This window comes from Coprinopsis cinerea, assembly GCF_000182895.1.
Source record: "Coprinopsis cinerea okayama7#130 chromosome 1 map unlocalized cont3.1, whole genome shotgun sequence".
In the NCBI taxonomy this organism is placed as follows: domain Eukaryota; kingdom Fungi; phylum Basidiomycota; class Agaricomycetes; order Agaricales; family Psathyrellaceae; genus Coprinopsis; species Coprinopsis cinerea.
The window spans coordinates 1,646,673-1,673,150 of NW_003307544.1; the positions used below are offsets into that span (position 1 = coordinate 1,646,673).

A 26,478-nucleotide genomic window follows, 5' to 3' on the forward strand; every position below is an offset into this window, starting at 1 on the left:
AGGAAGGCTGGGAATTAAGAGGAGAAGAGGTCTTATTGATTAGTGTATAGCGCGCGAGTAGAGCGATCTTTGTCACCAAAGTCGCGGACAAACTGTGTGATAAATTTCATGCTTGGAAACTCCGAGTGTCATTGCCAAGTTCTCGTGTCATGGACCGGATGATGATCAGTCAATTAGATTCAGCCGTTAGACAAGCATCAAGGTCGCGCCTGATGCGGCGTTGAAATGACCTTGGTACCCTTCCGATGCTGGTTTAAACCGCTGTTGACGAGAACAAAGAAATCACTCTATTCTGCGGGTAACGCTGTAATTATTACACAAATATACCTGGTCACCTATTTAGCACATGCTTCACGATGAAGAGTCGCGACGAACCTCCAAGGGGACACTATGATTATATCTCACGATTTCAAGCCGAAGTTGTAGCTGCCTTTTGAAGCCCGCGCGTCGCAAAGTACCGAACATCAGCGTCCGTATCACCCTTCTGGCGTTCCAATGCAGGAACGATCCATTCCGCTACAAACTTGCGGCCCTCCGGGGTGTTTCCATGGGAAGTGGCGATGACCTCCAGAGCCTTCGCAACATTGAACCGTATATTAGGGATGGGATCTTTGGAGAGCTCAAGGAGGGGTCCGATCACGTCAGACTGGATGATGTCGAGGGTTAATGAGGGTGAAATGGTCTGGAGGTGAAGATGAGTACAGGGCTTTCCGCAGATAGACCTCTCCACGCACCGTGATCGCCTGAACTGTGGTCATTCGGAAAAGGTAATTGGTATGTGAGCCCATGCCCATGACCTTGGGAACGATGGAAGTCTTTGCCCACTCAACGCCGAATACATCAGTCAACTTCTTGAGGTTGACAGTTGCAGACTCTCGAATACTGTACACAGTATCGCCGAGCCATGACATGCACAGGTTACCCAACTGTTCATCAAAGAAGGGCTTGCCCAGTTGATTGGCAAGGAGAGGGATGTATTCGATGATTGCTTGTCGGACACGCCACGACTTGTCTTCCGCAAGCTCAACGATTGCAGGGAGAAGGCTCTCGGAAAGGAGCTCGATACCAATGACTGGATGGAACGTCAAACCGCGCTCCTGTTCAAGGTGGCGAGTACCTACCGTTGTTGACAGTCTCAAGCTTGCTGATGATATTCAAGCGGACTTCGGGGAAGTCGTCCTTGAGCAGGTGCAGAAACAGAGGGAGAAGGTGCTCGATCGTTGCCTCTCGTCCAAGGAGGGGGGCAACGCCGCTAATCTCCTTGGCCAAAGCTGCTCTGACATGCTGAGATGCGTCCTGTGACATGTCCCTGACACAAGGTATGATTCTTGCGAGGATGACTTCTTTCTCAAGAAAGCTGGAGAATCCTGATCCTTTTCAGTTCGACTTGTTCGATTAAGCTCATATACCCACTCACCTGGAATTTGTGTTGCAGCGGCCGTGCGAACCTCTGCTTCGTTGTCTTTTAGCAGATTGACATAAAGGGCCACCAATTCTTCGCGAGTGACTTCGGCACCCACAGCACTGGCCAACTACAAGCTGGTGAACATATGGGGAGGCAAGAAGAGAAAGCAGGACTTGCATCGTTGAAGTGTGTTGCGGCCATGTAGCGCACACGCCAGCTCTTATCCCCGACGCTTTGCTTGATTTGTTTCAGCAGGTGTTCCTTGACCTCTGCAGGGGTGATTCTCTTTGCGATGGCAATCAAGCCTTCAATGGTCAAAAGTCGGACGGAGTCTTGGTCGTCAGATTGGAGCCTACGATAAATCGGCAGGCCATCGGACAGGACGTGTTGTTGGGAGAAATGGGCGACGAGAGGCTAGTAATGTTGAGAACGACGTCAAGTGTAAAAGCAGCACCAACTTACTCCTAACCACTTGGCAGAGGCACGTCGGACCATGGGGGTGTCATCGGAACCCAGAGCAAGGAATCCCTTTCGAAGGTCGTCTTGGATAGTGGAAGAAACTTTGGGATAGACAGCAGCATAGAGAGCCGCAGATGATGTTCGCGATGTGAACCATTCACCCTGCGAAAGCCTCTTCACCAGTGGGATATAGTAGTCTTCGATTTGTTTTTGTGAAAGGACGGCAGCCACTTTGGTAATCGATTCGGCGGCCTTGGAAAAGCGTTGATTGAGGGACGCTTTATGGAACTTGGCTTAGGACTCACTTTATCGCGCACGAGCGTTTCCTCCACAGCCGATAAATTCTCCAGGGGACCAAGAAGAATATGGGCGTATTCACTTCCGCCAATGTATTCTTCAAAGTTTCGCCCGAGCTCCTCAGCCAGCGCGAGCAAGACCTCATCCTCGTCATCAACCGAGTCTTGAAGGAAAGGGATTAGTTCATCTCGAGCACGATCGGGACCGAGCGCCAATGCGATGGTTGGAATGCTATGGATTGCGTTGAGCCTCAACTGCACGTCTTCTGAGCGCAGTTCATCCATGAGGATGGCGATCGGGGCAATCTTTTGGAGGCATTAGCATTGGAATCGGTGCAGAAAAGATAGCGCATCTGCACGAACGTCTTCGACTGGATAACCAGGTTCCATGGTAATTGACGGCACAAACTGATATCGATGCCTGTGTTATTGGAATACTTGAGACCTGTGCGACGACGACTAGGTAATAATTGAAAAGTGGAAGACGAAGTTGGCTGTGGTTAAACGCGTGATGAGGAGAGAGCGAACCTCTCGAATGGCCAGCTGCACCCATCAGGCACGTGTCCCACGACCATTCTCTGTTATTATTAACATCACCACCATGTCAACCCCACTGTCCTTGCATACTCTTTACTCTCTCTGCTCCAGCCATCATGCCAGTTCATCAGCTTCCCGGTAAAATCATTCTCCAGCATCCAGAGGTTGGCCGTTTTCTTTAAAACAGTCCCTCGCCCGGTATTGATCAGGCCCTGATAGGGTCCCTCCCTCGAAATCCTACTCTACGGGGCCACCATTGTGTCATGGAAATCGCCCAGTGTCGAGAACAAAGAACTCAAAGAGAGACTGTTTCTCTCATCCAAGGCGATCCTCGATGGCACCAAAGCGATTCGAGGCGGCATCCCTATTGTCTTCCCCTGTTTTGGCGCACCCCAGCATCCTGAACACCTGAAGCTGGCCCAGCACGGATTTGCTAGGACATCCCTGTGGACTTTCAGAAAAATTCTTTTGGATAATGAAGCTGGTGTCTCCGTCCAACTGAGTTAGTCCTGCCAGTACAGGTCATGCACGAACGATTAGTTGATATTCTTCGTTAGCTCTCGACCCCACTCCAGAGATCGCTGCAGTGTATGACAGGCCCTTCCAACTCACCTATGTCGTCACTCTGGCACAACACCAGCTTTCTACTGACCTCCATGTGGCCAACCCCTCGGAGAGTGCCACGCTCCAATTCCAATCTCTCCTCCATACCTACATCGCCGCACCTGCCCAAGAGCTCACCATCACGCCGTTGCAGAATGTGAAATACTATGACAAAATGGAATCTATCACAGAGGCACAGCAAACCGCGAAGGTGGAGACGAGGGCCAAAGTAGATGTCCGTCGTCCAACAGATTCCGTCTACGAGGATGCCCCTCTGGACTACACCGTGTCTTGGCCTGGCGGCACCGTCAACATCCGGGCGAGAGAATTCAAAGACGTTGTCGTCTGGAACCCGGGTGAGGGAGGGAAGAAGATTGCAGACATGGAAGATGGCGGATGGTCAGTACTTTCCCCCTTCTCTATGCAATCCAATTTCATTTTTAACGCTTTAACAGGAACAACTATGTCTGTGTCGAGCCCGGCTATGTTAGAGGCTATGTTAACCTCGCCCCTGGCCAAACATGGATCGGACAGCAGGTTATTACCATAAAGGCATGACTACAGGGCAGAGGTACTCTAGCCATGTTATGATAAGAACGAAGAAACAAAGTGTACAATATTCCAATGTAAATTTCAGGTCTGCGTATGAATGGCGCGGAAGCAACCATGAGATGGGAAATCAATTTCGGCCACGCTTGGCCTCAAACCACCATGTCCACGACACATGAATCCGGCTATTCGCCCCCATTTCGAGTTTCTCTCGACCAAATTGACTACACTGTTGGCCCTTCAGGCCCGTTGGACAACGTCAATATGCCTGTGGTCCCAATACTCAGAGTATATGGTAATTCATCAACGGGGTCTAAGACATGCGTGCACATCCACCAAGTTTATCCTTACTTTTTCATTGACTATGTCGGTTCTGTTCGGCCTAAAGAAGGTAAGCAATGTACCTACAGAGGGATTTACTTCTCGCTGACAATATCCCAGTCAAACGTTACATCCATAAACTTGTCAAGTCGCTCAATCATGCAATAGCATTATCCCTCAAACGCAACCCAGAGTCCCCGAAATCCCAGTACATTCGCGCCGCAATCCTTGTCAAAGGAGTTCCCTTCTATGGCTTCCATTCTTCCTACTCACCATACCTCAAGATTTATGTTGCCGACCCAGCATTGGTCAATCGAGCAGTCACCATCCTACGATCTGGAATCGTCATGAAGGCGCGTTTCCGCATCTACGAAAGCCACCTCAGTTTCCCCCTTCAATTCATGTGTGACTTTGGGCTATATGGCTGTGGATTCTTGGACATGGAAGGCGGCTGGGAGCGCTGCAATGACGAGACGGACGACGTCCATTCACCCTTGTTCCAGCGTTCGCCGCACTTTCGTCAGTCCACGCTACCTCTGGAAATCGATGTCATCGCTCCTCAAATACTCAATAGACATGCCTTGACTCCGAGGCCTGTACCTTTCACCGGTGGAGACTCGTCATCGCCAGCTCCGCCAGACGAAAGACTCGTCCTCAGCGTGAAGGAGCTATGGGAGGACGAGAGCAAACGGCGGCGGGCTATGGGCCTGAATCCGTCCCCAGAAATACCTGTGGAGCTCAGCGACAAGTCTAGAGGGGCAGGAGGGGACTGGGTTGCTGAAGCCAGGTATTGGGAAGCAATCCGTAAGAGAATCGAATCGGAGGCCACCGTTGACTTTTCGAAAATGGAACGTCATCTGTGGGAATACAGGGTCATGACGACGTTTGAGAGTATAGAAGCGCTTTGGGAAGACCAATGGAAGACGTGGAAACCATCGAATCCACCAGAGGGCCAGCAAGGTGAACAAGAACAAGGGAATCTGGACCACCAACATGCGGGAGACGGTCAGGACACGGTGGAAATTGACATGGAGATGTTGTCATCGCAAACTTTCGAGCTACCAGAAGAACAAGTTGACGCAGAAGAGCCGGTGGAAGACCAGGGGCAGGAAGACCTGTGCGACGTGGAAGACGAAGAACCAGAGCATGGGGATGAAGAGGAGGAGGAGGTTCAGTCGGACAATGAGATAGGGCAACGAGATATAGCAGAGTGTGTGGCACATACTCTCATAGTTTTTAACGGCTAGTCTCATCAGTGCTGTTAGTGTGGAAAATCCTTTCAAACAGGATGAATCGTCCTCAGCGTTGCAGCCTGAACGAAACAGTGAATATCGATTGAAAACGTACGCTAGACCCTCATTCATAGCTTGGAATGAACTGACGTACCTGGCCAGCCCTCCCCTTCTTTCCCAAGTTTCCGGACCACAGTCGAAAGGAACATCGCCCACACCTGGACAGTAAGTCCCATAGTCGTTCTATTTTTAGGCCCTGTCGTTGACCTGAACCAGTCGAATATCCTCCATGCTCACATCTGACATTGAGTGCGGTTCTTCTTCTCAGTATGCAGTATTTGGACTAACGTCTGTGTGCTAGGTCTGATTTCGAGGAATCAAAGCTTCAGGGTCAATCAGATCCAGGATCCCCAGTCGAAGGGCACCGTCGCAAGAGGAGAGGCATTAGATTCGAAGAGGACGTCCCAGATTCGAGCCCTAGAAAACGACAGAAAGTAATGTTCTCTGAGCCAGGAGAAACTGCTGAAGTGCCTTCTTCCACGGCAACGATGCCCAAGCGAGGACCGTCTATCATCCCACTCCGCACTGTGCACCTTTCACGAGCCTATCATACTTGCGCCGCCAGCAATTTAAACCGCTATCAATATTCGATATCTCCGCCAACTCATCAGGAACTAAATGCGACAATGGAGAGCTATGGAGTTGCTCAGCGATTGTACCGTGTTCCGTACTACTCAAACCCGGACGACGTACCAGACAAGCCGAAGGAGTACGGCGGACTCATCTTCCATCTCAAGGGCGACACCCTGGACGCGCTAGAAGATTGGGCTGCGCCAAACCTTGATGATGCCACCGTCCTTCCATACTTTCAATTCGATTCGGATGGAATCGCGGGCTGGGAATATGCCAGCCATCCTCCAACTATGAGAGAAACCAAGAAGTGGCTTCAGCGAGAAAATAGAAAGGATTTAAAAAATCGACCCAAGAAGTTGCAATCCCAGGTCTGCTCTCTTTTGCCTGGCCTAGTTCTTAACTGACATCCGGCAACCCTAGATAGAAGGGCCTACTCAGGCTAATATATACGGCTTCGATGAATCCCCGGCTAGAGACACGCACGGTCTCCGTGGAACCTCCAATTTCACCATCCTCTCCCTTGAAGTATTCGGTAGGGCATGCTTTGCACTGCACCGACGTTGTCTCTAATTGCAATCATAGCCCCGACGGGAGACGGGGGTCTTCCTGACCCAGAGAAAAATGAAATTGCTGCTGTTTTCTATGCTCTCCAGACTGCCGGGGAAACATCGATCCAGGCTGCAATAATGGCAGTCAACGCTCCTCCCTCCGACCCTAGAAGACTGCGCGAGCGCTCTATCGAGTACGCACACAGTGAGATAGATCTCATCAACAACATAGTTGATGCAGTCGTGGACTTGGACCCGGACATTATCACAGGATGGGAAATACAGAAGGGTTCGTGGGGCTATCTGGCGGCTAGAGCAAAGCACATAGGAAAGTACCGTTTAGCTACCTCGACCTCCACCTTGTTCTTACCTACTGTAACTAGGCCTGGACCTCAGTGAATTGATTGGCAGAGCCCCACATCGCTATGCTGGTCGCTCGAACGATCAGTGGGGATTCCGCAAGACGTCAACTTTCCAAGCCGTTGGACGTCACGTTTTCAATACATGGAGGATCATGAGGTCAGAACAGACCCTGACCATGTACAGTTTTGAGAATGTAGTCTTTCACGTCTTGCGGAGGCGGTAAGTTATCCCTGTTGACCATATTTGAGACTTGATAACACGGCCTTTTGCTAGGTTTCCGAAGTATAGCCAGGAAACACTGTCAAGGTGGTATAGGAGCTCAGTGCCCGCTCACACCTTCCGTGTCTTTGATTATCTACAGAAAAAGTCTTGCATGGTGCTGGAGATCTTGGAGGAAACGGAAGTAGTGACCAAGACGGCGTGCGTCAGACCCTGGACTCCAGGATAGTCTTTGACTAACTTTGCGCTACAGTGAATTCGCTCGTGTGTTCGGAATCGATTTCTTCTCAGTTATCAGTCGGGGATCTCAATTCAAGGTTGAATCGTTTATGCTTCGGATTGCAAAACCCGAAAGTTTTGTCCTGATCTCTCCAAGCAAGGCCGACGTAAGCTGAACCTGCAGATTCCCTGGCGCCCCTACTAACAATGCGTAGGTTGGAAAACAAAATGCTGCAGAATGCATGCCCCTGATCATGGAGCCGAATTCAGCTTTCTATACGAGCCCTATGATTGTCTTGGATTTCCAATCGCTCTACCCGTCGGTTATGATTGCATACAATTATTGTTACTCGACTTGTCTCGGTCGTGTGCACCATTTCCAAGGGACGTGGAAGTTTGGAGTCGACAAGTTGAATCTTCCAGAAGGTTTACTCGGCTACCTGAAAGACGATATTACAGGTTCGATGTCCTTTACTGTTTGCCTTCACAGTTACTAATTATCTGGAATCCAGTGGCTCCCAATGGGATCATGTATGTTAAGAGCAAAGTCCGTCAAGGTTTACTCGGTCGCATGTTGACCGAGCTATTGGATACTCGGGTGATGGTGAAGCAAGCAATGAAGGGTGTTAAGAACGATAAGGTGCGGTGCCATTCATATCCTTCTCATTTCCGTCACTAACGTATCACATAAGGCTCTGAAACGAGTGCTAGACGCTCGCCAGCTAGCCCTCAAATTCATCGCCAATGTCACCTACGGCTATACAAGTGCAACGTTTTCCGGAAGAATGCCGGCCGTAGAAATTGCGGATAGCATCGTCCAAACAGGACGGGAAACTTTGGAGAAGGTGAAGCCTGGGCGATTAGAAGTTTCCTCGAAGACTTATGATCCTGGTTACGATTTACAGGCAATTATGTTGGTGAATAACACCAAGAAATGGAATGCACAGGTTTGTTAGAATCACAATTTCCATCCGCGACCGATTGACCATCGAACTTTGAAGGTCGTCTACGGGGACACGGATAGCATGTTCATGTTCGCATATCCGACTCGGCTGCCAAGATACCAATGGAACTGATTTTCAATCCAACAGCTATCTGCGTGGAAGAACAAAGGAAGAGGCGTTTAGAATAGGCCATGATATAGCGGATACCGTGACGGCCATGAACCCGGTCCCGATCAAGCTCAAGTTTGAAAAGGTATGTCGTCCTCGATTGTCAATTCCGAATTCTGTTAGCTGAATTGGCTTAAAAAGGTCTACTTGCCCTGTGTCTTGATGGCTAAGAAGCGCTACGTCGGATTCAAGTATGAAAGCATCGATGCATCAGAACCCGGCTTCGACGCGAAAGGTATAGAAACTGTACGGAGAGATGGGGTTCTAGCTCAAAGGAAAATGACGGAGAAAGCGCTCAAGCTACTGTTTCGAACGCAAGATCTGAGCCAGGTCAAAGACTACTGCCAACGCTCTTGGACGAAGCTTCTAGACAACAAGGCCAGTCCCCAGGACTTCGTCTTTGCGAAGGAAGTGAGGATGGGAACGTACAGGTTCGCCGCTTCTCGTCTCTGGATTTCGCCCCTATGTTGATCGTATTTAGTGACAATGGTGTACCCCCTCCTGGAGTCATGGTAGCCGCCCGGAAGATGCTGCAGGACCCGAACTATGAACCGCAGTACGCGGAAAGAATTCCATATGTGATTGCCAAAGGAGAGCGCGGTGTGCGCCTCGTAGATAGGGCTATGGACCCTACCGACTTTCTGGCGGACAAGTAGGCAAGTTCAACTCCTCCTCGCGAACGACTCTCACCCCTCTTCAGGACATTAGAGCTGGATGCAGAGTATTACATCGAGCGAGTGCTGATTCCACCTCTCGAGAGAATCTTTAACTTGGTAGGGGCTGACGTGAAACAATGGTACCAGGAACTGCCCAGGGCGGTACCTGCAGATAACGCTTCTCCGAAAAAGATTCGCGCCTCCATGAGCCCCGAAAAGCAGGAGACGGAAGCGTTCAATCCAATGGAATGTTTAGTCTGCGGAGAGCCTTCCAACGGAGGTGCGTTCATAGTCATCAAACACAGATTTTTTACTGACCGCGAGACCCAGATCTGTGCTACGAGTGCCACTATATTAACAGAGAGGAGACAATTGCCAACCTCGGGGCACTCATTCGACGATCGGAAAGGCGACTTGTCACTGCGCAATTGGTTTGCGCGTCGTGCACCGGCTCGGCCACAACAGAGTTAATTGAGTGCGAATCGTTGGACTGCCCGTGGTTCTACGACAGAGAAAAGCAAGACGAGGACCTGGCATTGAACCCTATATATGATGCTTTGATCAAGGACATAGAGCTGGGCGAGGATCCGGAGGTCGAGGCAGAGGAATATTGATTGCCCTCGAGTTCATAATATGTATAATTTAGACGTTCTGGTATGCACCAGGTGGGGCCGGAGCGGGGTTTGCGGGAGCAGGTTGAGGCATCGGTGGGTTCGTGGGTATCGATTGATGTGCAGGGCGAACGAAGGCGTCGTCATCGACAGGCTGATATCCGTCTCGACTGTTGGAAGTGAATCCACCAGGCATGGCCCAAACTAACGTCGCGGTCTCAGTCGTCACATTGATGAAGGGCTGAAAGAAGTAGGCTTACGTGTTGCACCCTGGATGTTGGCGCCTCCCATGCCCAAGCTCAGCTCACTTCCTCGTTGACGCAAAGCAGCCGTGAACGCCAGGAATGTAGGAACCTTCAACAGAGATAGTGAGCGCCAGAAGGTTGGTCAAGAGACCTGTACAGACCTTGAGGAGGAGCAAGAAGACGGTGAGGATCGATGTCCAGAAAGTATGTTGTATGGTGAAAAAGGAGATCACGTCGAAGAGTATGGATGCAGCCAATAATCCGGTGAACTGAGAGCGGGGTCAACGTTGTTGTTTCAGGGAATGGGAGGTATACACACTGTTTGCAACGATTGAACTGCATCGTTCTGTTCTTGAATGTATGTCCCAAAGAGGAACAGGGGAAAGTTGTAGGATAGGGCTGGGGTGGTGCTCAATAGGAACGACAAGGCCTGTTTCAAAGTGCCTTAGTACATGATCAGATAATGCTGCCTCTTTACTTACCGTTCCATAGAGAGTCAGTTTGGAAGAATCGAGAGACTGGATAAAGTCCATAGTTTCGACGGTGAGTGTTCGAACACAAGCGTCACTGCAACAGCCCAGTCTTGGCGGCGGCCAGCCGCGGACACCGGGCCGTATCCGGAAGTGTTGCACCTAAATGGGGATGGCTTCCCGCGCTTCTCGATTTTGGATCTCGAGCCGCATCCACATCGACATGTCTCCTGTATTCGACACCGACTACCCTGCAGACTCGGTTGAGTTCTGCCCAAATCCAGGATTCTCAAATATTTTCGTCTGCGGCACTTATAAACTCGTTGAAAGTCCGAAACCACCAGCCCCAGGCCTTCCAACCCCAAAGGCATATAGGAAAGGACAATGTCTGGTATTCCGATTGAATGAGTCTGATGACCTGTCCTTGTGAGTCTAAGAAATAGACATTTATGGCTACTAGGCTCATTGAAAACAGTGATCATGTACAAACACTGGATTATCCAGCGATTCCCGACCTAAAGTGGTACGCCCTCTTCCAACCTCAAGCAATTCTGCTCTCTTCCTCAGAACTAGTCGAGGTGTCACGGAAGAACCTTTCCACGACCTACATTGGCTATCGCGGACTCTGAGGGATCGGTATCTCTGTGTCAATGGGATCACGATACTGGGGCAATGATACCAATCAACTCGATTCAATGCGCTGATATCGACACCTTATGCCTATCCTTGGACTGGAATAACCGACTCGTGGATGCAAAGTAAGGCATTGGCCTCGTAATAGGGCTTCGGGATCATTAAAAATTACTCCCCACATCCAGGCCTCTTTCTCTTGCAGTATCTTTGTCCAATGGAGAACTGGCCTACCTTCAAGTAGACAGCACCGGTGACCTGAGAGTTATTGGGACTTGGCACAGTCATGACTACGAACCATGGGTTACAAGTTGGAACTATCATGACCCCAACATGCTGTTTTCTGGTACGTTCGCGATAGTATATAACCCACAGCACCAACGCTTAGATTCCTTCACAGGTGGCGACGATCTTACACTAAAGCTCTGGGATATCCGTAATGGGTTCGAACGCCCTGTGATGGTCAACAGAAAATTTGAAGCCGGCGTAACCTGTATCCAGAGCCATCTCGTTGATTCGGATCTAGTTGCAGTTGGAAGGTGAAAATTTACCCTGGTCCTTTTGTCAGGTCTTCAACTGAAAGACTCTGCAGTTATGATGAAAAGGTCCGATTCTTTGATACTCGAAACTTGCTCAGACCCCTTGACGAACTGGGTGTCGGTGGCGGGGCATGGAGAATTAAATGGCACCCATCCGCTTCCCGTCAAAACGAACTTCTCATCGCCTGCATGCACGATGGGTTCAAAGTGGGACGGTACTCGAAGGATACTCCATCCTCCATCCTGAGCGAGTTCAGAGAACATGAATCGTTAGCTTACGGGGCGGATTGGTCTTTCTCTGAAGGAGGAGAGAAGACGCCAATAGCTACATGCTCTTTTTACGATCATAAACTACACGTCTGGTCGGCCTGACATGGTCTAAATGGATGGTGATGACAAGTTGTAGCAAGTGTTGGGTATCTCAGGAGTTACCGCAGTACATTGGTATCGTGGCGGCTATATGCCACGTTCCGCGGTGGTATCTCCTTTTCCAGATTCTCTACCATTCAACACAAAGTCCAACGCCCATCGGGACAACCCTCGAAGCGAATCAGGCCTCTTGGATCCAGCCTGGAGCAAAACAGACATAGACGCGACGAAAGCGAAACTGGTTGCAACAATCAGCATTTTGAAAGGGTTGGCAAAAAAAAAAAGGAGTACCATACCTCTCAGCTAGTCTTGCAAAGGGAAGTGATTTCTTAGACAGATTCTGAGGCAGGCAAGTTCGAAGAGCGCGGGGAAGGACGTAAAGTGCCATCTCTCCGCGCCTTCGTCCATTCTCGACCCAGATGCTAGTTCCACAGGCAAGAGAACCTGCAAAAAGGCAGCCATAAGGCCCATCCCAGAACTGATGAGAGATGAAAGGGAGGAGTTTGGCGAGAACCATGGTCCTCGTGAAGCAAACCGTGTAGAAATACAAGGCGAGGAACGTCGACAAGAAAGCCGAGCTTCTAAGCGCTGCTCCCGTGGTCTGCAGAACGCGGCTGAGCTGGAGGAGGCTTCCAGGCCTAGTGAGGAGGACTGGAATGAAATGAGCCTGGTATAAAAGGTTTAGTAAAATCTAATTCGACTTTCGACGGACATCTGGCAGAGCATACCGGGATGTAAATAGCCAAAGCTTGCATGAACCCCTTCGCCCCTCGCAACGCAGCATTAGCGTGGCAGCTACTTGCAAGGCCCATGCTCTTTCCAAACTCGGCGTGAACGAGTTCGCAAGGAATGCCTCCCACACCCGGTCTCGTCGTCACTCCGAGTGACTTCCACGCTTCATTCGCCGCCGCTCCACCGTACGCTGGAAGCAGAGCAGGGTCACCCCAGGAAGCCGGGTATCCTAGATCCTTGGCAAAGCCCTGAAGCATCTCTGAATGTTCTTTGGACCCGGAGATGTATGACCACTTTTTGGCGCGGATTAGGCGGAGGGCTTCAAAAAGCCTGTCATCCACGTTTGCAAGGGCCGTTATCCATTTGACGTAGGAGCCGGGTAATCTTAGGCCGTCGTGTTAGAATCCATTCGAGATTAGAATTAGTGGGGAACGCACCTATATGGCTCGTAAAAGTAGCACCACATGATTCTATGGGCAGTGTTGAGTGAAGGGCTCGGGAACACAGAGACCAAGACTGACCTCGAGCTACAGAGCCAGAATGCAAAAGCATCCACCTGCATTGAGAGTTGCCTTGCATGTTTGGAAATACGATTGGGTGACGATAACGCCTTCTGAGATGTTGATTCCAACGTCGCATCGCCAGGCTTGTCGGTCGGACGGGGATCTGTGCTGAAACGGTCGTGGATGAATCCCTGCACCTTGGCGTCCAGAGCTCGAACCACGAGGAACAACGTAAAATCTAACGTGGGGAACGAGTGTAAGCCAGTGACTTTCCTCCTACTTCGAGCCCGGTTCGCGATTTGTTGCCTCTCTCTACCTGACCGAAGGAGGAGGAATCCAACCAATGTCGCAAGAGCATTGGTAAGGAACAACATTTGGTTGGACGCCGTTTCCAAAGTTTTGAGCAAAGCTTTCAGGCGAGAATACGACTGCTGGCAATATGTTCGCTGACGGTTTTGCTCCGTGACGACCGCAGCATCATCCCTTTCTTCAGCATCGAGTGCCTTCTTCCACAACGTGCGCAGCACGGGTCCTCCAGCAACCGCAGTGGTGATTGCAAATGCGAAACCATCGTGTCGTAGTTCCCTCTTTAACACATCGAAGAACTTTGCAATGCTGATGACCTTTCGACCCCGAGAGAACAGCGGTTTGGTTACGAAGGGGATGAGAGCCGGTCCGAGGGTGAGGGTGAGTGCGAGGCCATAGGCGCGTAGTGCAATGCGTGTTGGGTGGTTGGGTTCGCTGGGTAGAACAGAACCCAAGGATTTCAGCCACCGTTTAGGGTTGTCGTGGTCAGTGTTGGGCATAGCATCTGTGGAAGAAAAGCGTCCTGTCGCTAGAGCTTAACCGTTTTAATCAAACGCGTTGACTGGTGGTGCGGACGCAAGAACCGTAGGCGCATGTGATAAAAATATCCCCTGTCGCGTCGCCTTACTCCTTTCGGTCTGTTCACCAACTGGTTCCTAAGAGTTGGATCGTCGTACACAGAATAATGTGCAGAGCAATCGAATCATGCATGAATGATAAATATGAAATACATGGTGCGATGCCGTAGTAGCTAGAATAATGTGCTAAATATGTAGCGTCCATAGCGCAAACCAATACCCAGAAATCAGAACCGATGCCAACCCATGGACTGTAGTTTGAAAGACAACGAACTTGAGATCTTGAGATGCGGAGCGTTTAAGTAGTGTCGAATTGTATGGACCTGAGGCCGGCCGGCGAGCCGGTGACGCGTACTCATAGCAAGAAAACAGGTGAATCCTCACTTTGTAGGGATTCCCTTCTTCTGCAATGTGTTCGCATAACTGTAGAAATCAAGTTCCGCAGTCTCGAGCGCTTTTCCAAATGGAATATCCAATTCTTGAAGGAGATCCGCTAGCGCCAACAGCTTTAGGAACTCTGCGCGAGAGTCTGGATAAATAAACGACCGCAGAATACGTTGCCCCTGGACGACGAGGTCAGCAATGACGATGAATGTGTTTTGAAGTGCAAACGCACATATTTCCGCAGGACTGGAATGAGATATTCTCTGGGGGCCAGCGCGACGCTATCTTTAGAGAACATTTCTAGAGCAGCCATTTCCGAAGGAAGAGGACCTTCATCCTCAGTCCATTGCTTTTCGCGCCGTTTGCCCTTGGCGTCTTCGACGGTGAATTGATCTTTATATTCTGGGTGGTAGTAGCCCAGCCACAGCCGCCACACTTCGAGTTTGCGGCCATCGCGACCAAAACGTTTCATAAATTGGTGGCAGCGTTCCCAATCTGCCTCTATGCTGTCACCCAACCAGACATCATCTGGATTCATGTCTTTCCAACGGCTTGAGACCGTAGTTGAGGCGGAGAGGACAGATGTTGGCAGCAATGAGGAGCCCACAGATTGCCGGTGTCGCGCTTTCTGGGAAGACGTTTGATGGGAGGAGGGCGTGCTGGAATGGTCGTGGTCGACATCGTGTCGATGAGGTTTACCACTGGATCTGACCATGAGGCGTATCCAGCGACGGCGCCGCACCCAACCTCCTGCACTAAATGCCCCCACTTCGGCCCGCCAATTGTGTTTGCGGAAAATCCAATTGTATTCGAAGCCGTCATGCTGGACTTCACCAGAATCGGAGCGCATGTCAATCATCCAGCATCTGGAGACCCAGCGCCAGTTTCCGTCAGGCAATGGATAGTTGTCGAGAGTGATAGGTGGTTGTTCTGAACGACGTTTGGACGCGTTTGGGAGGGTAAAGGGGGATGGGTCGATTGGGAGAAGTGACTGACTGGAGTAATAAGGAGTGGAGAAGATAGTGATGCTGATTGACTATCGTCATTAACACCCCTTCCAAGGCACAGGCACGGGATACTCACCCTCTTTGATTCTCGTAGACCACTGCCCATTCGTAGTGATCCCTGTCGCTCTCAGGAACTAGCGACAGTGAGCTGTTGAGATGGATCGAGTCGGTATCGTCGAATGCCTGTGCTGCTGGCTCGGATACGTCTTCTAAGTCTTTTGGAGAGTCTTGTGCTTCTTTCCTCAGGGACCTCTTTGAAGTACGGTCGCGTAGGCGGGAGAAAAGGCCGGGTTTAGGGGAGAAACGACGGCGGACAGGATCGACGACGTTGACATCGTCCAGCACGAGAGCATTGGGTTTTGGAACGTCGGAGTGAGCAAACTTTGAGAGGGTGACGGGTGAAACAACGACTGAAGAGGACATTTCTGTCCCTTAGCAAGTGACGGGCATTTTGGACTTGAGTGCTTGTCGTTTGACAAGCCTTTTCAAATGGCGGAGACAATTGCAGCACGTGAGTTTACGTCATTGCAAGTTGGGGAAGGGACGGGGCGCGGAGGCTATTCCCGTCCGACATTGACCATGTTCCGCGGTTGTACAGTCTGGGCCGTCGCTGGTCGTCCCCTCACACCGCGCCTCCTGCATCGCCCTTTGCCAAGACGCGTATACTTTCATTCTTCACCGCGGTCCCAACAGTCCAAATGCCCAGGCTGCGGTCAACCACTTCCTTCCCCTTTACCGGCATGTAGCAACTGCTGGAATGTCTTTGCCTTGCCAAAGGACATTACCCACCACGAGCTACTTGGTCTTCCATATGGTCCTAACCCATTCGTCGTTGACTTGCCTGCGTTGAAGCAACGATTCCGTGCAGCTCAGTCGGTCTGCCATCCAGACTCATGGGCATCCAAGAACCCCGTCCGTCCTTCTCTTCCTCATTTGGAGTTTGACTGAACAGTCGAAAGGAAAAACTAGACGTCGCTCAAGCTCTCTCGGCACGCGTAAATCATGCGTACCAAACCCTGCTAGAGCCCTTGTCCCGCATAGAATATATTTTGGAGCAACACCGCCTCCCATTGTCGGAAACAGAGAAGGTTCAGGATCCCGAATTCATGATGGAGATTATGGAGGCCCGTGAGGCCATCGATGAGGCTGAAGACAGAGCACAAGTTGAGGCCATTTTCGAAGAAAATACTGGTACGCTGTCGCAATTTTGTGACTAGGGCACAATTGACAACTTGGTTACAGGCCGTGTTGCAGAGACCATCAAGGAACTGGAAAAGCTCGTTGAAGAGGAGGATTGGCCGGCTGCTAAATTGGGTGCTATCAGGCTACGATACCTTCAAGGCATCCAGAGGGCAGCGAAGCGCTGGCTGGATAACCATTAGAGATCAGAGCTACTGTAGTATATGTTACGGTTCAATACAAATTCGCTAGAACTGAAATTTCTCGGCAATGGCCGAACATGACGCTGCGGTGTAAGCCATGTCACGGTGTCAAGGCTACTTGGACTATGTCTCCCGCACCAGCCCCCAGGGAGAGCAAAGCTCGTAAAGTACAACCAAAAGCCTAGTCTGAAAGCACAAAAGTAGGCCTCACCCATACAGTCACTGCCAATGTCTGACTGAATCTCCAGCATTTTGGTAGTCCGTTTTGAATGAAACGTGCCATCACTGGCTCACTCTGTCGCAGAGCCTATTTCTCCATGCAAAGCCCATCGGACAAGGCAGGACTATATCCTGGTCCACCAGTGAAGCGCTCTCTGTCTACCTCTCATCCGACAGGCTCACCGTTAGCCACGGCGGTCGCGACTTCCAAGGTCCCTAGGGTTGATGCTTCCGTCGTCCCGTCTCCGTTCTCTGCATCACGAAGGTCGATGGAAAAGAGAGCAACGGTAGACCATCGCCCTCACCCATCCGGTCGTGGAAGGGGTCACAGAAATGTACCTTCGTCACATCCACACTCCTCTCGTCTAGCTGGGCCGAGCAGTGGTCCACTTCCCCGTGCTTCAAAACGTTTGGGGTTCGGCAAGAAGCTTGAGCTGCCTGGACCATTCCATGATGAAGCGCATGTCACCGAACTGTACAACAAGTCGCCAATACCTATCAAGGAGAAACATACAGCAGCCCCAAAGGGCACACTGGCCAATTTTTGCTCGAACATTACCAAAGAAGCTCCAAAATATTCCTCGGAGAACGGTATAATCAACCGCGGAGGGCACATCTCGCTGATATGGAGGTAAGAGCATACGTTACCCAGAATCACGTATCCCGTTCTGACCTGGTATCCAAGGTCCACTGTGACAGTTCCAGGCGTCGATCCACTTATAACAGCGACCGGAGATGCAAGCGAGAAAAAGGAAGCTGAAAGGATTGCCGCACTTGGAGCCTTGTTTCAGTTACAGCATCGGGGCTTGGTGTGTAGATCCCTCGTTGACATTGAACATCATACTAACCTTGCACAGCTCGACCAGCCAAAGAAGTCATCAGCCGCAGCATTTAAACCCGAAATCACCCTCTCAGACGGTAGCGTTATCAACTATGAACGCGCTCGCAACTTTATGGATTACTACTGTCGCCGGTACAAATTCGGAAAGGTTGACCTTATCCAAACGCAAACCACGGGGGGCGGCCCTGAGCAATGGGAAACCATCATGGAAATCAACAAGAGTCGTATCGGCGTAGGAAAAGGTCCCAGCAAACAAGCTTCGAGGATTCAGTGTTACTTGGACGTGACACAGTATCTACAAAGCTGTGATCCCGGGCTCTGGAATGACTTTGTTGAAGCTGCGAAATCCGGTGCCGATTTGGGCATGGCACCCCGAGTACGAGTGAGCATCAGTAACCAGCTCGACGAGGCCATTCAAGATCTTTGCTATGACATTCGAACGAGTTCCTTGTTTCGCAAACGACCAGCCAAGATTGTACAACAACCTTCTGAAGCTAGTGCCGCCGCCATTCCGACTTCAGGCCCTGGACCAAACCTACGTCTGGAACCCAAGTCCAAACATCTGCTACACAAGCGCCAACAGTACCTCGTAGACCCAGCAATGGAAAAGATGAGGAACACTCGCCAGGCCCTGCCAGTCTACACCCGTTCCAAGGCGATCCTTGACCACATCAGCGACAACGAAGTCACAATATGCATGGCTGCAACTGGATCTGGCAAAACAACGCAGATTCCTCAATTAATCCTCGACGACCACATCGACCGTGGCATAGGCGCTGAATGCAACATCATTTGCACACAACCTCGGCGTTTGGCTGCTATATCCGTTGCCCATCGTGTCTCAGCCGAGCGAGGCGAAGAGTTGGGTGGTTCCATAGGCTACCAAGTGCGGTTCGAGCAGAAGCTTCCGGAGGAGCATGGGTCAGTAACCTTTTGCACCACCGGCGTGTTCCTCAAACGACTCCAATCTGTAATGTCGGGCACTGACCCGAGGAGGAGGAGGGAGATGGATCGCGTTACACACATCATAGTGGATGAAGTCCATGAACGGGATGTCGACACCGACCTGCTATTGGTGGTACTCAAGCGTATCATGGAGGATCGAAAAGCGCGAAACCTACCTCTCAAGATTGTCTTGATGAGCGCTACGGTGGACCCGACCCTCTTCCAAAGCTACTTCAAAGATGACTCAGGGAATCCCGCTCAGGTCATCGATGTGCCTGGCCGAGCGTACCCGGTCGAGAAACGGTTCATGGACGACTTCATCCCAAAGTTGATCTCGGGACCGTCAAGGTGGCTTGTTGGGCAGGAATCCGTATCCCGGTACATCTATAAGCAGCTTGGTGCCGAGGCGGCGCGAAACCTTGGAATCAACCCCGCCAATGTGCCCTCGGACAATGATGATCTCGAGCTTCCCTATCCTCTCATCGCAGCCACAATCGCCCATGCGCTTCAGTCTTCCGATGATGGCCATGTTCTTGTCTTCCTTCCAGGATGGGACGAGATCATGGCGACTCAAAGAGCCCTCCAGCAACCGCTAGGTCCTCTCCCGATCGACATCAACAACACGTCCAAATACTCTGTTCATCTTCTCCATTCCACCGTCCCGTTACAAGAACAACAAGTCATCTTCGAGCCTCCTCCGCCGGGTGTTCGAAGGGTCATCCTTGCCACCAACATTGCTGAAACCTCCGTCACCATCCCCGATGTTGTCTACGTAGTGGATTCAGCCAAGGTGAAAGAAACACGATACGAGCCGCAACGACATATGTCTGCCCTCGTTTCTGCATGGGTCGGCAACTCCAACTTGCATCAACGAGCTGGCCGTGCAGGCCGCCACCGCCCTGGGATTTACTACGGGATTCTGAGCAAGGCACAGGCAGCCTCGTTACGTCCCCACCAGACGGTCGAAATGAAGAGGTCGGATTTGAGCAATGTAGTGATGCACGTCAAAGCGCTCAACTTCCCTGGCATGTCGGTGCAAGAAGTTCTCGCAGCAACGATTGAGCCCCCTGAGGCAGAGCGTGTTGAGGCTGCCCTCAAGAATCTGCACATGGTCGGGGCCATCGATGCTGAACAGACCTTGACCCCACTCGGCAAGGTGCTGCTGGTATTGCCCGTCGATGCACAGATGGGCCGCCTAGTTCTCTATGGCGCTTTCTTCAAGTGCTTAGATCAAGCCCTAACACTTGCCGCGATCCTATCCAACCGCGACCCTTTTGTGTCACCTCTTCATTTGAAGAAGGAATCTACTGCCAAGAAGAATTCGTGGGCACCAGAAGGGTTCCGTTCAGACCCCTTGGCCACCCTGCGAGCATTCAATGCCTGGTGGGATCTGCAGTCCAAAGGGCAATATGTCGCTGCCAACCAGTTCTGTTTCGATAACTTCCTCGCCAAACCGACCTTGCTTCTCATCCAAAAGGTCAAGCAACAACTTCTGCAGGCGATGGACTACGCTGGTGTATTGGATGTTTCAGCAGGCGGACGAGCCAGGATGGTTGGTCGTTCGGTTCCACCAGAATTGAACATCAACGGGGAGTGTTGGCCTTTGCTGGCCGCTCTGGTTGCTGTTGCGTCGCAACCCAGGTTTGCTCTCCGGACCGGGGATGTGACTCTACGGACGGCGACAGACAGGGTATGTTTTTTTTTTCGCTCAGTTGATATATAATTGGCTTTGACTGAAGTACTTTCAGTTGGCTTTCATCCATCCGTCAAGCGTCAATAATCGGAGACGACAGGCCGCAAAGGAATCACCAGACGCCCCGCCAGAGGAAAAAGCCCTTTACGCTTACGCCGAAAAACGACAAAACATATCACAGGGCCAAGGATCGAGCGCTCAAACATTTTTGGTTACCACGACGCGTCTGGATCCATTGATTTATCTGCTTTTCGGTGCATACAATGCCGAGATTGCTGAGCGTGGATTGGAATGCGACAGGTGGCTCCCCGTTGTCGGTGATGTCGATACCCTGGACAACATTCAGCGGTTGAAGACGTACATGGAGGATTTATTCCTCCGAGTGTATGAAGGCATTGTTGCAAGCCGTAACCGCATGCGTGAAACCATGCCTCTGATCCCCCGTGAACGAGAATCGGAAGACGACTACGACTACGAGATCGACAGAAACGAACTGCCACTCTCCAACCAAGAAATACAAGAGCTAGACCGGTTGACTCAAAGTATCGTTCAGATTTTAAGGAGGTACAGCGAAGAGAGGATGGAGTCTCAATCCAGGAGTAACTCGAGACCTGCTACACCAATGACTTCGCCCGGAAGGTTTTCGGCGAGGCTCCCTGGTGGATCTCAGACCTCGGGGTACAACACCCCATTCCAATCACGGCCAGGAACCCCTAGCAGCCTTGCACACTGGTGGTGAACTATCTAGGACATATTAGCATATACATATATAATTTCCGACTATCCCAGCCACCTAAACTACGGTCATAATTAAGCAAGCTTTAACACGAGGTGAATGTCTGAGTCTAGAGTGGGATAGGGGTCTCGGCATCGTTCGGCGAACAGGACAAAGCGACTGTACAGCACCAAGCCACCACCGGAATTTGCCGAGAAGGCTCACAATCTTCAGGTGTTGTTGGCGCCGACAGGACGACATCAAGGACCCCAAGGTAAGGTATGTCGGTTTGCAACGTCAACAGGGAACAGCGAGCTAACGTGTTTTTATAGCGGGAAAAATCGACATGGTGAGTGGGAATTGTCATTGGGCGATCCTTAAAGCAATCAATCGATCTCGGAGAGTTTACGGGGAGGACATTTAGTGTGGGCTTGCCGGGTCGATATTGGGCTTGATTATTGCGCTGGGGCTCTGAATGTCGAGCTGGGAGGCTAATTCGACTCTTGTCTCTGTCTAGGCCGACTCATCAGCACCCGTCACTCTGCGAACACGCAAATTCATCACCAACCGACTCCTCGCCCGTCGCCAATTCGTCGTCGACATCCTCCACCCTGGTCGTCCCAATGTCTCGAGATCTGATCTCGCTGAAAAGCTCGCAGCACTTTACAAAACCGACAAGGACCGTGTCGTAACATTCGGTCTCCGAACTCAATTTGGTGGTGGAAGGAGCACGGGTTTCGCTCTCATCTATGACGATGAGGAGTCGCAGAAGAAGTTCGAGCCCAGATACCGACTGGTGCGGGTGCGTAAAGCTTTTCATATGAAACATTTGCTTTGCCGATTAATGGGATTCTGTTAGTCCGGTCTTGCTCCCAAGGTGGAGAAGGCTTCTCGCAAGCTGAGGAAAGAGCGAAAGAACCGTGCCAAGAAGGTTCGTAATCGTTTTCCGATCCTGTTACTTGGAAAGCTCACTTCGTTGTTCAGCTCCGCGGCACCAAAAAGGTCAAGGCTGCCGAAGCTCCCAAGAAGAAGTAATCGGCTGGCCTTCTTCTGTATGTATGTTGTTGGTACTGCTGGTGTACATCCCATGTCCTTGTATGCCCGTTATGAAATATGCCTCGAAACCTCCGCGCTTCTTATCAGCCGTTCCTCACTTGTGCTGGATCAAGGGGCTTTCGTTGCAGAACCATTTGGAAGCCGATTGCGTGGAGGAACTCCTCCCCAGGGTTTCGACCTCCTGTCTTATCGAGTACTAATCCATATCGAGATCATTTGGCTTGGTCGTGAGTTCGTTGATTGTTGGAGCCCAATTCATTAGAAAAATATATGTTGCCAGGTAAGGTATGTATGCTCGAGATGGTACAAGAGATGAAAGTCGACAACACGAGCAGGGTATCAAAAGCCAAACTTTTTGTGAATGATGTCGGGATCTTCTTGGTATTCCTCCGCAGAAACCCACATCTACCAGGACAAATGAGATAAAGGGAACCATGTTTCAGTCGCGATAAATATTGCATACCTTCTTAAAAGTACTCAATCCTGCCAGAATCGAGCCTCCGATCCATGTCGAGTATTTCCTCTCAGGTGGTGCGTAAATCTTGATCTTGATATCTTTCAAGGCCAGCTTCTTGACCTCGTTGAGAAGACGGTCACCGAAACCTGCAAGCTCATTTAGCAACGGGCAAAGGGCACCACAAAGCAGCACGAACCCCTGCACAGCGTGCTTCCGCCACTCAAAACAATATTGGAGAAAAGGCTCTTCCTCAAGTCAAGGTCGACTCTGTTGATAGAGTCCACGACTACTTGATGGACGCCCGCATATTCCTGCCCAATAAGCTCTGGATCGAAGAGAATCTCTGGGGCGCGGAAGCGCTCTGCACCAAGCTATATTTCGGGGTTAGCCACCATTCACTTCCCTTCCACTCCAGAGGTCATACCTGGACGATGTTTCCATCCGGCAGCCTGAATTCTTCTGTTCGTCCCAAAGAGTCCTTCTCCTCCTTGATGGGGTTCAGAGCAACATAACAACATTTCTCTTTGATCGTTCGAACGACTTCGCGTTCTGCACTGGTATGTAGATGGTGGCCAGCTTTCCGTAGCAATAATTGGAGGTGATCAGTCACGTCTCTGGAGAAAGGACCGTGCTCTGAGCTATAACAGTACAGGTTGAGAGAACGCTCGCTTACCTGCCTGCTACGTCCACCCTCCGTATTGCGTGCGACATAGAGAAACCCTCGAACACAGGGACGGCATGTGTAACACCGTCACCAGAGTCCAGCACGATTCCAGTTGTTCGACCTGATGAATATCTGGAGGTGGTAGGATGAGCCCGAGCCTGATACTAAGGCAATAAAATGCCTCTCACAGTGACAATACAGCTTGGACTGATATGAACAGTGCTGGGACGTTAAAGGTATCAAAGAAGATTTGTGCAGCAACGTCGCGGTTCGTTCGAGGGTTCAGCGGGGCCTCTGTAAGCAGTACTGGATGCTGTCCGGGACAATTTCAATGTGACGGTGACAAGAGAGTGATGATAGCGCATACCTCTTCGCTCAGAGTCCCAAGCTCTTCTGCATAGACCCAGTTCCATATCCGTTCCATGTCGTCCCAATTGGTAACAATACCATGTTCCATAGGATACTTGATCTTTAGGAGGCCACGGAACTCTTGGGCTTTGCGACCGATGAAGACATCGCCTTCCAACGCGCCGGCCATGACGCGCTCATGCTTTGGCCGACCGACACTAGCAGTAGAATGAGATGGATAGTATTCCTCGAGACCTTCAGACTCACAAAGAGGGGAAGAAGCATTTGGGATGATCTTGACCTGCAAAACCCGCCTTTATGGTTCCAGATCCCTGTTGTCGACGACGGTGAGGTGGGCTGGGTGCCAGGAGAAGGAAGGGGACCTACATTGTCGATGACGACGGGCTGGTTGGTGAGGACGTCGTCGAATTCAGCCGACATGCCTCACTTGTCGAGATGATGGGACTTGACGCTGCCTTGGTCGTTAATGGATGCGGTAAGTCTCAAGTTTCCAAGGCGCGTCGACCCAGCTTTGATCCATAAACAGACCCTAACTCTGACCACCAACATGAATCCGCCTTCGCTCTCCGCTTTTGCATTTTTGCTATTCTGCTTTGCCTTTGACCTTATAGTGAGCTTCTGTCCTCCTTATGGTCCTCAGGCTTGAACCCTCATAGTCTCCAGGTCCCAGTCAACGCCGCCGCCGGTGTGCATAAATGGGAAGCGACCAACTTTTGCAAATGTACGACTGAGAAAGGATTCTCAGGTCAAACCTCGCCTAATTATCTTTACAGGCATATGCTTTGGAAACGAGTTCAAAATTCTGCCATTGGACCTCCCAGACAACCCTTCGCAGCCGTGCCAGTCGTGTACGAAGCAGTGGTGCCTCAATCAGAACCTACCGATTTGTGCCAGTGCTTCCCTGGGTGATACGAACCCCGATACCGCAACAGGAAAGGAGGGCGATGTCGAGGCTCGATGCTTCCGTATGTGATCTCCCTATGAACCTCTCCTCTCATTGATTTCCGACCACGAACGATATTAAATAGAACGCAATTCACCTCGGGACCAACTGATCGTAATTCTATTCCTTTTGACGGTCTTTGGGCTGCTCCTGGGCGCTGGCATCAAGAACCGCATGATGAAAGCGGGAATAGCACCGACCCTACCATGGCAGAATGCTAACCGCAGGAGGTGGTGGCAGGTGGGTCCATCGCAGAACGTTCTTTGAAGTGGTTCTGATATCAAGTCCTCAGTCCTGGCTACCCCGAGGGCGGGAACACTTTGGCTTGGAACGGTTCGGTCGTACTGCAGATAGAGAAACATTCTTGGCGATGAACCAATCCGAGAGATGAACATCGTTTTGTCCTCGCTGTATTTCTATAGATACTTCACAAATATGAAACCGCAGTGTTATTGGCATAAGGCTCAGAGCACAGCTATATATGGCGCTGCCGGCCCCTAATTCATAGTCGTCACATGGCGGCGGTGACATTTCCTCCGTTTCTTGGCTTATAAGAGACCATGTAATCTCACCACAGCTTCCAACGCATAACCTCCACATTCATGGGCGCCAACCAATCCAAAGGGCAGAAACTCGGAGGGGGTGGAGGAAAGCATCGCAAGTCTAGCTCCCAGCCGTCCAATTCCATTCAGACGAGTCCACCCGCAGCAGCAGTTGCTCCGGCGCCCTCTAACAAACCCAAAGACAAGAAGAAATCCGCAGGAACGACCTTGGGCGGAGACTCACAGCCTAAACCCAGCGATGCGAGGTCGGCAGCGGCAGAGGCAGCGGAGCGAAGGCTTAAAGCAGTGAGTCACTCGTTCCGTCGCATCGATGCATAACAGTGTTCAGCAAGGCAAACTGCAGTCCCAGCAACGAGGTACCAACGCCTCCAATCCCAATCAGGGTCGCTTAGCCTCTCAGGTCGCGAAGCAAACCACTAAGCCGTCCATTCCTCAACGGGAAGAAGAACGTCTCGTGGTATGTTTGAACCTTGAGACTTTGTGCCTCTTGTTCCATGCTGACGACCGCCTTCTCAGTGGGACTGATTCTGGAAGATATATCTCATTTCATTGGGCTGCCCACTTTCGAGGCCTCTCTGGCGCCCACGATATACTGGTTGCAATCCTTGAAGCGTAGGAACCCTTGCAGGCTGCTTCGTGCTTTGCAGCTCCTTGCACCTTTGACACTCACAACTCTTCCCGTGATATCTATACAGCCATAAAGTGTACTTACATATGTAGATTCCGGATGCCCATATCCATCTTGACCTGCTTTCTCGCAGACATGACCGGAGTAACCGGACCTGGGAGGCTTGTTTGGCGCAGACTTTCCCTTTCGGAGTCGCGGAAATGAAGCTCCCCGTTCTCTCGAACCACCAGCTCATTTCCAACAGGGGTTTAGTTTCCCTCCCCGATGAACCGGCCTTTCTTCTTTTGCTCCTCGATTTGAACACCGTGGTCCCAGAACACCCGAAGTTGGCGAATACGAGTCCAATGGCGGCTAGTGGATACCACTCTCAAATGGGCCCCAGAACGTCTTCTTTGCAATCTCACCGTTAAGCAGACGAACTGCATCCCTCAGGCCGACCAACTTCTTTTTCGCTTGCTTGCAACAACATCCTGCTCG

The 26,478-nt window shown here is 50.9% G+C and overlaps 12 protein-coding genes across 12 annotated transcripts; 7 read left to right on the forward strand and 5 right to left on the reverse strand.

Annotated features, from left to right (window-relative positions):
- Window positions 1–267: 267 nt before the first annotated feature.
- On the reverse strand, window positions 268–2,641 carry CC1G_11311 (Ser/Thr protein phosphatase 2A regulatory subunit A). The gene is made up of 9 exons (XM_001828669.2): window positions 2,524–2,641; window positions 2,170–2,466; window positions 1,868–2,116; window positions 1,616–1,819; window positions 1,418–1,532; window positions 1,122–1,373; window positions 735–1,072; window positions 376–682; window positions 268–327 (listed from the first exon to the last, which is right to left on the reverse strand). The coding sequence occupies exons 1-8, from the start codon at window positions 2,548–2,550 to the stop codon at window positions 410–412; spliced, it is 1,755 nt and encodes a 584-aa protein (XP_001828721.2). The 5' UTR covers window positions 2,551–2,641; the 3' UTR covers window positions 268–327; window positions 376–409.
- Window positions 2,642–2,813: 172 nt separating this feature from the next.
- On the forward strand, window positions 2,814–3,858 carry CC1G_11312 (glucose-6-phosphate 1-epimerase; the record flags this gene model as incomplete). The annotated part of the gene is made up of 4 exons (XM_001828670.1): window positions 2,814–2,861; window positions 2,917–3,199; window positions 3,255–3,699; window positions 3,756–3,858. 4 exons carry the CDS (start codon window positions 2,814–2,816, stop codon window positions 3,856–3,858), a joined length of 879 nt encoding a protein of 292 aa, XP_001828722.1.
- A 153-nt stretch (window positions 3,859–4,011) lies between these two features.
- Window positions 4,012–9,766, forward strand: CC1G_13640 (REV3; the record flags this gene model as incomplete). Its single annotated transcript, XM_002912062.1, has 20 exons — window positions 4,012–4,240; window positions 4,291–5,380; window positions 5,436–5,513; window positions 5,565–5,627; window positions 5,679–5,711; window positions 5,764–6,403; window positions 6,456–6,567; window positions 6,618–6,872; window positions 6,967–7,165; window positions 7,220–7,366; window positions 7,419–7,551; window positions 7,600–7,843; window positions 7,897–8,024; window positions 8,077–8,331; window positions 8,386–8,417; window positions 8,476–8,581; window positions 8,638–8,927; window positions 8,978–9,148; window positions 9,197–9,432; window positions 9,483–9,766. 20 exons carry the CDS (start codon window positions 4,012–4,014, stop codon window positions 9,764–9,766), a joined length of 4,725 nt encoding a protein of 1,574 aa, XP_002912108.1.
- Window positions 9,767–9,794: 28 nt separating this feature from the next.
- CC1G_06711 (hypothetical protein) lies at window positions 9,795–10,541 on the reverse strand (the record flags this gene model as incomplete). The annotated part of the gene is made up of 5 exons (XM_001828673.2): window positions 9,795–9,967; window positions 10,024–10,117; window positions 10,170–10,277; window positions 10,328–10,438; window positions 10,491–10,541. The coding sequence occupies 5 exons, from the start codon at window positions 10,539–10,541 to the stop codon at window positions 9,795–9,797; spliced, it is 537 nt and encodes a 178-aa protein (XP_001828725.2).
- A 160-nt stretch (window positions 10,542–10,701) lies between these two features.
- On the forward strand, window positions 10,702–12,019 carry CC1G_13641 (WD-40 repeat-containing protein; the record flags this gene model as incomplete). Its single annotated transcript, XM_002912063.1, has 6 exons — window positions 10,702–10,904; window positions 10,939–11,001; window positions 11,057–11,236; window positions 11,297–11,454; window positions 11,509–11,647; window positions 11,701–12,019. 6 exons carry the CDS (start codon window positions 10,702–10,704, stop codon window positions 12,017–12,019), a joined length of 1,062 nt encoding a protein of 353 aa, XP_002912109.1.
- An 84-nt stretch (window positions 12,020–12,103) lies between these two features.
- On the reverse strand, window positions 12,104–14,057 carry CC1G_06714 (integral membrane protein; the record flags this gene model as incomplete). The annotated part of the gene is made up of 5 exons (XM_001828676.1): window positions 12,104–12,254; window positions 12,313–12,683; window positions 12,745–13,132; window positions 13,186–13,218; window positions 13,270–14,057. The coding sequence occupies 5 exons, from the start codon at window positions 14,055–14,057 to the stop codon at window positions 12,104–12,106; spliced, it is 1,731 nt and encodes a 576-aa protein (XP_001828728.1).
- Window positions 14,058–14,515: 458 nt separating this feature from the next.
- Window positions 14,516–15,966, reverse strand: CC1G_06715 (hypothetical protein; the record flags this gene model as incomplete). Its single annotated transcript, XM_001828677.2, has 3 exons — window positions 15,603–15,966; window positions 14,752–15,547; window positions 14,516–14,698 (listed from the first exon to the last, which is right to left on the reverse strand). The coding sequence occupies exons 1-3, from the start codon at window positions 15,947–15,949 to the stop codon at window positions 14,516–14,518; spliced, it is 1,326 nt and encodes a 441-aa protein (XP_001828729.2). The 5' UTR covers window positions 15,950–15,966.
- A 139-nt stretch (window positions 15,967–16,105) lies between these two features.
- On the forward strand, window positions 16,106–16,908 carry CC1G_06716 (hypothetical protein; the record flags this gene model as incomplete). Its single annotated transcript, XM_001828678.2, has 3 exons — window positions 16,106–16,438; window positions 16,486–16,717; window positions 16,769–16,908. 3 exons carry the CDS (start codon window positions 16,106–16,108, stop codon window positions 16,906–16,908), a joined length of 705 nt encoding a protein of 234 aa, XP_001828730.2.
- A 317-nt stretch (window positions 16,909–17,225) lies between these two features.
- Window positions 17,226–22,470, forward strand: CC1G_06717 (DEAH box polypeptide 36; the record flags this gene model as incomplete). Its single annotated transcript, XM_001828679.2, has 9 exons — window positions 17,226–17,758; window positions 17,780–17,936; window positions 17,985–20,603; window positions 20,662–21,341; window positions 21,492–21,595; window positions 21,654–21,670; window positions 21,839–22,123; window positions 22,181–22,252; window positions 22,306–22,470. The coding sequence occupies 9 exons, from the start codon at window positions 17,226–17,228 to the stop codon at window positions 22,354–22,356; spliced, it is 4,518 nt and encodes a 1,505-aa protein (XP_001828731.2). The 3' UTR covers window positions 22,357–22,470.
- A 246-nt stretch (window positions 22,471–22,716) lies between these two features.
- Window positions 22,717–24,287, reverse strand: CC1G_06718 (actin-2; the record flags this gene model as incomplete). Its single annotated transcript, XM_001828680.2, has 8 exons — window positions 22,717–22,782; window positions 22,841–22,980; window positions 23,031–23,205; window positions 23,259–23,472; window positions 23,508–23,630; window positions 23,687–23,811; window positions 23,866–24,048; window positions 24,114–24,287. The coding sequence occupies 8 exons, from the start codon at window positions 24,285–24,287 to the stop codon at window positions 22,717–22,719; spliced, it is 1,200 nt and encodes a 399-aa protein (XP_001828732.2).
- Window positions 24,288–24,333: 46 nt separating this feature from the next.
- On the forward strand, window positions 24,334–25,201 carry CC1G_06719 (hypothetical protein; the record flags this gene model as incomplete). The annotated part of the gene is made up of 6 exons (XM_001828681.2): window positions 24,334–24,342; window positions 24,394–24,477; window positions 24,531–24,588; window positions 24,641–24,832; window positions 24,896–25,050; window positions 25,103–25,201. 6 exons carry the CDS (start codon window positions 24,334–24,336, stop codon window positions 25,199–25,201), a joined length of 597 nt encoding a protein of 198 aa, XP_001828733.2.
- A 211-nt stretch (window positions 25,202–25,412) lies between these two features.
- Window positions 25,413–26,128, forward strand: CC1G_06720 (hypothetical protein; the record flags this gene model as incomplete). Its single annotated transcript, XM_001828682.2, has 3 exons — window positions 25,413–25,658; window positions 25,717–25,830; window positions 25,890–26,128. 3 exons carry the CDS (start codon window positions 25,413–25,415, stop codon window positions 25,896–25,898), a joined length of 369 nt encoding a protein of 122 aa, XP_001828734.2. The 3' UTR covers window positions 25,899–26,128.
- Window positions 26,129–26,478: the final 350 nt, after the last annotated feature.

What these genes read in the sequence shown, in the direction of transcription:
- CC1G_11311 (XM_001828669.2), bottom strand. Translation starts at nt 2,550, where the DNA reads ATGGAACCTGGTTATCCAGTCGAAGAC. An exon ending in AAACGCTCGTGCGCGATAAA is followed by an intron (nt 2,117 to 2,169) that starts GTGAGTCCTAAG and finishes CGCTTTTCCAAG; the next exon opens with GCCGCCGAATCGATTACCAA. An exon ending in TCGGGGATAAGAGCTGGCGT is followed by an intron (nt 1,533 to 1,615) that starts GTGCGCTACATG and finishes ACCAGCTTGTAG; the next exon opens with TTGGCCAGTGCTGTGGGTGC.